The sequence below is a fragment of the Sceloporus occidentalis genome, unplaced genomic scaffold, assembly GCF_023333645.1.
Source record: "Sceloporus occidentalis isolate IW3139 unplaced genomic scaffold, rSceOcc1.0.p SCAF_8, whole genome shotgun sequence".
In the NCBI taxonomy this organism is placed as follows: domain Eukaryota; kingdom Metazoa; phylum Chordata; class Lepidosauria; order Squamata; family Phrynosomatidae; genus Sceloporus; species Sceloporus occidentalis.
This window is the reverse complement of record NW_028316988.1, coordinates 54450067-54461163: the sequence shown is the minus strand read 5'-3', so window position 1 is coordinate 54461163 and position 11097 is coordinate 54450067. Positions and strand designations below refer to the sequence as shown.

General features: G+C 38.3%; 1 protein-coding gene across 1 annotated transcript in view; it reads right to left on the bottom strand.

The window, feature by feature from the left end:
* Positions 1-906: 906 nt before the first annotated feature.
* Positions 907-11097, bottom strand: part of LOC149308933 (cullin-4B-like) — a 32881-nt gene continuing 22690 nt past the window's right edge. The window contains exons 16-21 of the mRNA XM_089536728.1: positions 10833-10940; positions 10131-10244; positions 8457-8562; positions 8209-8381; positions 5572-5724; positions 907-4269 (exon numbers count right to left, since the gene is read on the bottom strand). Coding sequence (XP_089392854.1) covers positions 4174-4269; positions 5572-5724; positions 8209-8381; positions 8457-8562; positions 10131-10244; positions 10833-10940 — 750 coding nt within the window. The 3' untranslated portion in view covers positions 907-4173. The remainder of the gene's footprint in view (positions 4270-5571; positions 5725-8208; positions 8382-8456; positions 8563-10130; positions 10245-10832; positions 10941-11097) is intronic.

The following is an 11097-nucleotide window of genomic DNA, read 5'->3' as shown; positions in this document are numbered from 1 at the left end:
ATGTTTTCCAATGGTTATCTTTAAAAACGTGGTGCGATGAGTCTTTCAGCCTTGAGAGGAATCAGCTGCATCTGAGTCACTGCTAGATGTTTACAATGACAACCTGGGCAGGTTAGAAATAGCTTTTGTTTTCAGAATCTGATAAAGAGCCAGAAGTTGCAATGAGCACATCAGGGGGATAGAGCTGGATACATGTGTAGAATTGCCCTTTGCATTACATTGATTTCTGGCACAGGCATCCTTGTGGCCAGGAAAATACAGGCACTTTTCCAAACCTAGAAAGCCATATTAACTATAAGAAAGGCACTAGTGCCTGGTTTACATTATCAATGGCTTGGTATTTGTAGCTTGTTCTCTCTTTTCCTGCTTGTAGCGAAGCACTATTTGATATTCTCTGTAAAGTGGCATGCATTTATTACAGTTATTTATATTCCAGCTTGCAGGATACCAGGCTGTCCAGGGCAGCATCCATGTAAAAAGACACAATGGTATTAATTTATCACAAAGTTATCAGCATCCTTTCCACAGGGTAGTAGATGGCCTTGTAGGAGTGTGTAATGTACATCTAGAGAAGGGCTTTACATCTTCTTCACTACCCTCTTCCTCCTTTACACTGTCCTTCTCATCTCAAATGAAAAACCACCATTAAACTGTGTCTAGCAATTCTAGTGGAGTAAAATGAGTAAAAGCTAGTCTGATAGCTTGCATGGAACAAGGAGGAAATGTAGGGAGGACAGAGGGCAAAACAAAGCTGGCCCAAATGATGCCCAGCTGCAATTTTTGTTACATCTAAACCATGCCAAAGATGACTCTTCTAGAGCTCCAAAAGCCCCGCCCTTACAACACATTTAACATATCAAAATGTACATAAAACACATACTACATCATACATGACAAAATGAAGAGTTTAGCAACACAAAACTGTTTATTATTTATTAAATGACACAAAATACCTAGGTAACAGACTCACTCTTTTTAAAGGACATGTATTTACATTATTTACCAAAGAAGAGACTCTCTGTACCCATCCACTTCTTAAGAAACATTTGACATATGTATATATTTTGTTGCACTGAATGATGCAATGCTGACATGCCCCATCTGCAGACTTGTGTAAGTAGAGCACTTCTACTTGTGTCTTAAGCGGCCCATCAGAGGCTTCGTGAAAAGAGCAAGGCTCCTTTCCGTTTCCGTTGTTGTCTCTCCCTCCTTCTCAAAAAACTCCAAAGGTACTCTTCTGAAGAATGTCTTTATACAAAAAGGTATATTACATTTTTGAATGCTGCTGTACTCTTGGAACTTTAAACATTTTTGAAACAAAGGAGATGCTTTTCCTATTGTATGAAGTCATTAAAAATAAAAGTGGTATTTTCAAATGCACAGAACCCAAAAAACATTTGTTTTAAAGAGAAAGCGTTAGGACAGATGTTATGCTTTGGAGAAGTTAAGAGGCCAGGACACACATGTACACACAGAAATGCGCAACACATAAAAATGAGCATCTGAAGGGTCAAAAAGGTAAAACCACAGCTAAACTTAACAATTTCCTACTTTTCTTTTTCATTATCTATATGTACTTTGGCACCTTTGTATATGCTATCAAACAGAACAATTTTTACAAGACATTTGCCATTAGTTTTGAAACACAATGGTCATGTTCTTAATTTCAAATCAGCCAAAAAGAAAAACAACAACCTGTTTTTGGATAGAAAGTTTCTTTAAAAAAACCCCACACACCAAAACTAAAGCATGAGAATAAACTGCTTCTTATAAATGAGTCTGCTATAAACTGCATGCAACAGGGGGAAGATTTTAAAAATGTATGGCCAGATTAGCTGTGTGGGTCACAGTCCAAACCCACGGCAAAAAGAAAGGTGTATTTATATATGTAGGTATCTATATAAATATCTTTATGGCTCAATAAAGCAGGCACATGATTCCAGCAAAAAAAAAAGTTGCTGGACAGTATGGCTGGAAAGTAGTTTTTGCCAAAGTTCAACACCAACCAGTAAAGAGGGTGATGTATTAATGCTCACTGTGGAAATAAGAGAGCAAACATGCCGTTTTTGCCACAAGCGTTAACATGAGCAAACTCTGCTAATGTTCATGTCAGCGATGTCATTAATAAACTACACCTTTAAAGAATTGCATAGAACTGTGATAATTGAATGGAATCGTCCAAATCGTTGTCACATTTCAAAAACAGAGTTCCGGTAAAATTTGCTACAGGGTTAAAGCATCTTACTGAAAATATGGTAGTTTTGTTTACAGACAAATTCATTTTTAAAACACCCATCCTTAGCTTTCTTTATCTCACTTTACTGCTTCGTACACGTCAAATTGTACAACAGCCTTATGTTTCCATTCCAGCCTCATTTTAAACATTTTCCCATTCAGATTTCCTTGGCATAACTCAATATTTTGTTTTCTTTACATAAACTCCGTTTAAGGGTTTTTTATTTTAAAAAGAAGCATTGCCAGCATAGGAAAAGAGATGCAACTGGCAAACATATATTTTTAAAAAGACACCTTGTAGGTATGAATTTATTAGTAACTTCCCTGTCTCAGGATTCCCATGAACTCAGCTATTCTAGAAAGGAAATTCAATGTCTCGCAAGTTGCAGTTTCTTCTACTTAAATCAGCTTATTGCACGTTCTAGAGATGAACAGAGCAGGAAGAAGGGCAACCAAAAGTTTCCAAGAGATAGGAATGGTCAGAAGAGACAAGAAGAGTAAATCAATCAGAAGAGGTCTAAATAAAAAAAAACCCCTAAACTTGTTTATTAGGAGAGTAAATGCAGAGGGGCAAAAGGAGAAAAATACTCTGTGATCATAAAGAGGCTCAGGTGTTTGAAAGGTAGAATTTGGTTACCTTTTCCAAATAGTAGCTTCTTAGGGTTGTACATGGTTGGAGAGGATCAGCTCTCTACATTCTTTGTAGTTGCACCTTGTTAGTCTACGTTAAAGAGGGTTTGGCAGATTTGCTCAAGGATTGTTTCTTAATGCACCAGTGGGCAACCTTAGCAATAACCTGCAGATATCACTGGATTGTAATTTCTATTATATGACTATTAGCCTTACTGGCTGAGTCTGATGGGAACATTAGTTGAACATCTGGAGGGTGACAGAAGCCCACATCTGTCTTGAAACAATGTTGTTGCCAACAACAATGGTGCAGGCAAGCAACTCCATGAACAGCCAGCCATTCCTTGCACTAAATGGAAATCATGTAGAAAGAAAGAAAGAAAGAAAGAAAGAAAGAAAGAAAGAACTTCCCTCAAGTAAATTCTTGTAGTGCTGCATCTGGAAGGAAAAAGAAAAATCAACCCAAACTCTGTGTTCATGCAGAGTTCAAAATTTAATTTCTCTGTGAACAATAAAAAAGGGAGAGGGAGCCCCAACGTCAACATTTAAGGGAAGAATTGCCCCCCCCCCCAAGTACTTACATTTGAAGTTGAAGGGAATATATTGGCGGTTTAAACCCTACATTTTTATGGTAGACTTTGCAGTTCAAACTGAAGAAATTTAAGTTGCTGACAATGAATAGGTCACACTATTTCAACCATAAGTCTATTTGTGGGAGTGTCATTTTCTTTCCAACAGCTGCAGAACTGTTTTATGTACTCAAGAAATGTAAGGCTGACTTGTTATTTCAAGAGATAGCCAAATCCATGCAGCCTTTGCTATTTGATAAAGACATCCAATAATTTCACACAGTAATTAATTCTGCATGCAGTTTAAGCATTTTAAAAGGCTACATTTTTAAAATAAAAAGGTTAAATTTTACCTTTTCACTGTTTTGGGATGGAACAAGGGATGGCAGCTGTATGCTAAAGAGAGACTTCCTTTTAAATTGGGGTGAGTGGGGGAAATGGAATCACAATGACCAGATACTTCCTTATGGTTTTCTGCACATCATACCAAATATCATGCAAAGAGTTCAACAGCATTCTTCTTAAAAATGTAAATACTACTCCTTAAATGGGCATGTTACAGCCATCGAAAAAGTTCGTTCTATTATGTTCCCCCCTCCCCATTACATTGCTTTCATTTCAGTCATTGGTAGTAGAAAAAAGGTTAATTTAATGGGATCAACAGGCTTGTTTATCCACCAGCAACCAAGTAGAACATCAAATGTGCAGAAAAGAAAAACAAAAAAGGCCCGTCGTATGTTTATGCAATGTAGTTATATTGGTTGGGATTTTCCTTGTCTCTTTCCATGTAGTCTCTGTCGATTAATGATTCTATTCTCTTCTTAAGGTCAGCAGGCTGCAAAGCAATTCAGAAAGTCAACAATGTTTGCATGTTTTCACACTACAAAATAATCCATCTGCACAGTTTTTAAAAACATAGTATCAATATACTGTTTTGCGCTGATCCTTATAAGCATGTTCAAGGATTTACAAAATGAAAAGGATGCATATACATTTCCCTGTTCTATTCACAGCACAGTGTTCCTTGGGCATTCACTCACCATACCTAAACATGTCAATCTTCAGTGTTATGAAGCAATGAAGTACTGTACATAATCATGTATGTCTAGAAATTTTAGTCAAAAAATTGATCCAAAAAAACTGAGTCGACCTACTCACGAGTCAATATAAGCACTGTACTTTAACTCTTTGTGAAAGGCAAAGGTGTAAACTGTCCAGAAAGCATTGAAACACACACACAAACCCCAATACTCTCTCATCGATCCAGCCTTTAGTGGGAGCACAAACAGTTATGGCTGCTGGAATTTTGTTAAGTTCTTTGGCATCATTTTTCTTTACTTCATCACATGCCCCTAAATTTTACCCTCGACCTATAAATGGGTCATATTAAAATCCATAATTTTAACCCCCACACCTGCCCTCGACTTATAGTCAAGTGAGTGCACTGTTTTAAAGAAAACATAGGTTGGAATTCTCTAGGTGGATTACTCTAGTGGAACCCTCCATTATGTCACTTAAAGACAGCGTAGAAGGAGGTATCTTATACCTGGTTGTGTAATACCTTTATCCCAGGGTGTGAAAGGGCAGCTAGAAGCTCCATTCCAAGATAATAATCCTTGTGCACCTGGGGAGGAAGTAGTAGCAGCTTCTGCCTTTGTGTGGTAAATGATAGCTGCTGCGTTTCCTGCTTTTGGGTATACAAAGACAGCTAGAAGGCTCCTGGCTGCATCCCACAGCTGAGTAAATTGGAGGGGGTGCAGTTGTGCCCAGGAACCTCCAGCTGCTGTTTCATGGCAGGGGAAAGAGAAACAGGTGTTGCCCCCAAACAATTATGTTCTTATTTTGTATATACTGGGTCTCCATCCCAGTCTAACAGAGTGTGTCTATCACAGTATGACACAGTACAACATCAGAAGATTTAGCTGAACGAACAAGAATCCTGACAGAAGATGAACTGAGGTGGCAAATTCATCTTCTATCAGGAATCTTCTTGGTTCGGGCAAATCTTCTGAAGCGAGCTGTACTGTGTTAGACACACAATGAAAAGCAATTTTGTTTCTGAGAAAATGCTATAACATGCAAACAAGCAAGAATAACAACATTGCTGGTAGGAAAAATAGTAACATCTGTTTTCTACCTTTACTGGGAATTTTAGCTGGTTATATACTTCTGACACAAGCAGATTGTGGCTAAGTGTTTTGCGCATTTTCATAATCCTCACTATTGCTGCATCAATTTGGTATTGCCGATCCTGAAACACTCTTTCTGTAGTGCTGGCTTGTTCCTCTACCTGTAAAGGAAGAAAGTTGGGGAGTGGGGATGAGAGAGATGCTGGTTATAAAAGCACGTATATCTTTGTTAGCTAAAAGTGAATGGGTTAATTTTGATCAGTAGTTATTTTGAGCCAGAAGTAAACTAAAGAGAATCTGTGATCAAGCTTCCTAGGGTAGCATTTTTTAATCAGTGAAAGGAATTAACCAGTTAAAATCAACTGAACTATCTATTTAGTTAGTTTTTTAAACAAAAAATTGACAACTTAATTAAATTTCTTTTTAAACTAGAGTGATTTGCCTTAAGCTGCAATGTCAGCATCAACTGCAAAAATTAAGCTATTAAGTTATGAATTAAATAAGATACAGTACTAAAAAGAAAAAAAAAAGTTACATTTCCCAGCTACTTCCTTATCTAAAGTCTAGTTTTCTTACTGCTTTTTCTTAGTCCCTCAGGACTGGGGAACCACAATGTTTATATCATAACATTCAAGCTGTTTACTCCTAAGTATTTCCAATGGCATGAGGTTTTTGAGGTTAGCAGTCTCAGTTTGAGCATCCCTAAACTAGAAATCGGAAAACTTTCAAAGATTGAAACTTTTTGCTACCAGCCGCAGTGCTCCCTCTCATTCATCTCTCAGATCCCTAGTTTCTCTCCAGCCTCACGCTTTTCATACACAATACAAGTAGCGAATGAATGAGACATGAGGATAGAGAATGATGCAATTGGAAAGAGATGAAAGGTTCCGTGAAATGGCAGGAGGTCGGATTCACACTGAGCATATGCTTGGATTCCTGCCATTTCAGATCTCTCTCCAGCCTCACAAATACAGTATATACTCTCTACTTGTGTCGCATATTATGTATATGCAAATACAAATAATCCAGAATCAAAAAAGAATGGGCATTTGATTACACAGCACCAGCCAGTTGTTCGTCCTCTTCAGGAAGTTTGGTCAGAAGAGGGGTGGGGGGGTCATCCTTTCCCAGAGATGCTATTTGTAAGCCCCCATACATGCCTCATTGTTAGCAATCCTGAAGCAGAGTTGAAGTGTATAACTTCTTGGCCATGATATCTTGCTTCCTGCCTTCCTTATCAGAGGATGTGGTGTGCTTCTTCTGCAACGACTTCTGAACTATCTTTACAGCAATGGAGTTTGGTTTTGGGTGATGTAGAAACCAATCTGAATCAGAATCTGACATCTGACACAGTCCATGGATCTGTGACCTTACGATTGTCACAGCCCCTCTTATTACCAACATGGTTGTCTCAGGAAATCCCCATCTCTTATTCAGTCACATCAGACTGAAGCCACTGATTCTCGCAGAAGAAACACAGCAACTCAACCTTCTCAACCAAGACCTGCAGTTCAAACTAGCCCAGGTAACACCTCCGCTGGCTGCTCCTTGAGTCATGTCCTCAGTTTAAAAAACCACACTGCCTGCCCGAATTACTCCCCTTTCTTTCATGTCTAATGATTCTGCATCATTGATCTTGCTAGATATACCTACAATGCATTCTTCATTTAGGGTGTTAATACCATCTTGAGATGTGTCTGCCTAGCTCCCAGAATTGAGCAAGGATCTCTTTACTACTGCTCTCAACAAAGATCCAGAGGTAGCTGAGGCTCAGTGAGGCAGAACAGACCCTGAGCTGGAAGGTGCAGGCCTAAAAGTCTGCTCGTACAGAAAAGCCTTCAGCCTGGAATCGCAGTTCTTACAGTGGATGCAAGAACCCACATTGTGATCCTCACTGGCACAGTAAGCATTTTGAGTGCCCATGTCGTTCAGGAAATTTAGCACCGCAAGTGGTGCATTTTTAAAAGAGCTAGAGGAAGCCATTGCAGGGCATGGTGAACAAACCAGTAAGCCAAAAAACATGGTTGGGAGCAGACTGAGTCAAACCAAAAGAGCAGAAGCCAAGAACAAAGCCAAAAAAGTAAACTGGAGAACTGTCAAAATACTGAGCTATAAATCTGGAAACATCAAAGTACAAAGAACTGCCAAGTCATATCCCAAACTCCAAAAAGAAACCAGAAAGATAGTCTGAAAATCGATAATGAAGTCAAATGAGAGTAACACTGAATGGTTTCTCCAATGTTGCTGACATGGCAGATGAAATGGAACCGAGAGCTCAGGTGGGAATCGAGCTAGAAGGTGTCTAGAGGGTGGGAGTGATTCCCGGTAAAAAGTTCTAAAGAGTTCCAAATGATCATGGTTCAGATAACCCATTTATGAGAATCACAGAGACCATGATGAAGAACATGGGAAATATGTATGTAATTTTGTGTACAAGGATGGCTTTAACATTCCTAAAAATATTAAGACTTGAAGCTGTAACCTGAGAAGGCTTCTGCAACCCCATATCCTCTACCCCTGACATATCAAATTGATCTAGATGACTCAAACTATTAAAATGGAACACTGGACCCAACATTTTGCCTTGGTATCCAGGATTGCTGAAAAATTTATGTTAACAGTATGAGAAGTGGGAAAAAAGATACCGTTTCTTTCATCTGAATCTGATTGATTTTTATCCTGAACAGCTTATGTCTGAAGTCATCATTGCAAGTAAATTTGTCACCATCTTCCACATCTTTGCCTTTGGGGCTTTTTGTTAACACTCTTGCCTTGCCACAGGCTAATGACTGAAGGGTTCGTCGTAGCTCTCCATCCTCTGCAACACAGAGAAAAAAAGTTTAGTATTTTACTTATTTATACTTAGAAACCACAAACAATATCCAATACTGACCTATTCCTGTGGCTTGTTTTATTTCTTCCAAACTGAATTCTTCACCTTCATTAAACATAAGCAGCACTAGAGTCTGGAACAAAGAGACCTGCAGCTCTTTTTTGCCCTAGTAGGAAGAAAATAAGCATGACTCTGAAAATGTGAAGTACTGTATATATAAATCACTCGTGTTTGTTTATATACTGTATATAAATCAATCTCATCCTCAATGAGCCAAAGTTATGGATTTTGCTGTGACTGTGGGTAAGTCGAGGGTAAAACTCTGAGGCAGTTAGAAAGTCAAAAGGATAGAGAAAAGATTAAAGAAAACATAGTTGTTTTTGTAGGTAGTTGCCAAGGCAGGAGAGAACACATCGTGACTATAAGAAGAATAGAAGAAATATTAGTCTTTAAGACAAAGTAAAGGAAAAACACAGCATACTCGGAGTCGAGGCAGGAAAAAGACTGGGGACTGGTTGGGGGAGAGCCAAACATAAAAGAAGCAGGGAGAGAAAGCGTGTGTGTGCATGTATGCTGAACTAGGGAAAGTGGGGAGAAAGGTGTGTATGTGTTTGTAACTGGATCAGCTGTTGCTCCCATAGAAATAAAAATCACTCTGTACTGTCTCTGCTTCTAGCAGCCCATTCCCAGGCATGGAGGAAAAGTGGGGAGAAAGGTGCATGTGTGTGCTTGTCACTGAATGAGCTGCCATCATCGGCATTACCATATTGACCTGTATACAAGTTGACCCAGGATTTTGGGGTTCAATATTTGGCCATAAATTTCTCAACTTATAGATGAGTATATATATATATGGTAGTATTAAAGAACTATGTCCATGCACAAGAAAACCACGCAGAACTTGCACAAATAATAGCTATAAAAAGAAAATATTCATATGTCAGCTGCATTAATTTTACAAAAGAGTAATTAGAGCCTAAGTAGAGACAATGCTTAATCAAGGTTTAACTTCCTTATTTTAACTGAAACGCTTAATTGACTACAAAAACCTGACTGACTGGGACAGTGCAGTAGATTTGTGTAAACTATGGTCAAGGGCTACACAGTGAGAAGTGCTACAAGTGACAAAACTTTTATAACAACCTTGATATGACTGTTGTTGCAGATGAAGCAAAGCAGCCTCAGCTGCTGTGTGGGTTGTAGGATCAGTTTCAGCTTTTGGGACCGGAAGGAATGTTGAGAAGGTGCTTGCTGCAACTTGGCTAGTTATGCACCCTCTCAATGCTCGCACATCATGAAGGTTATGAGCAGGCCGGGTGACAGCTGTGTTTATCAAGTAAACCCAGCATATGGTAAGTGCTTCCTTTATCCCAGGGTGCGCAAGGTAATGGTGCAAGAAGTCCAGCCAGGACTCAGGGGTGTAAGGTAATTTTGTATACCACTCTGAACTTTTCATAATGTAAGGGGATAACCAATATTTTTAATTTAAAAAAAAACAGTCAAAAGGAAAGGAATATAGCTTTGGTAAATATATTCAAATTAGCCAATCAAATGGTCATAATTTATATTTGGAAGAAGACAAAGTAGTCTCTTGAAACAAAAGCACAGAATCTAGATCTTATAATGCGTTTTCAAATAAGAGCTACAACTTACTTCAAAAAGCCTTGCTACCTTGCAAATGTACAATGTGGCTTCCAGTTGTGACAAACAAACAAACCTTAGAAAACATATTACCTCTTTAAATTCTGCTTTGAGTACACAGTGCCCTAATGTTGATTGCCACTGAAGTTTTCTGCCACTGTGTTTTCCTAAATAAAATGTCTTAAATATCTCTTGGAGCTTTACCATCTAAAGAGAAGAGAAATATGGACTTCACTTTAAACATAAAACCAAGCCACCATTCCTCACAACATATGTTCCATTCTTCTGTCCATTTCAACAGTTTTGTTTCCAAAAGCTGCATCAACACTGAATTTTAATTTTGAAGCTTGATTTTCTAAATTAAAGACCATCATTTTATACACGTAGAAATATTAGACTTATTTTTAATAATATTGTTTTTTTCCATCTTCAAATTAGGATTGGCAGTTTCATCGCAATGAATTTTAATCAGGTTCCTAAGTTATGAATATTGACTAGCTTCTCCTCTACCCCAATTTGTTATTTCATATTCTACAGACAGCCCTTCTCATATCATTTTGTGTCTCAATCTTTTCAAGAAATTTTATTTCTACGTCAACAGTGGGAAAGGTTCAGATTTAAATTATGTAATGGATTTAAATTAGTTTCTAAAAAGATCCAATTAAAAAAAAGACTATTTTCAGGCATTTCTTGGCAATTAATTGCCCTATGTTTTCTGATTACTAAGTTTTAATTTTTAACAAGTAGGTGACTATGAAATTCCTTCATTTTGAAACTGCCATACATCTATCTTACCTCTGAAGGCAGGTGGACTTCCATAGGCACATAGGTTGGCCAATAGCCCATAGTCAAGATATTCACGGTGAGCTCAATGTTACCAGGTACATTCTGATTTTGCATATACTATAGGCAGAAACACAAACAAAGGAAATGACCATACGGAGGTGCAAATGAATTACAAGCATGATTTTATTAGCACCCCCCATTACATCCTGCTCTTGCTCCAAGCTCAGGTGGCATGAATCAGATTTCTGCCATGTTATCCTCACAAGATCCCCGT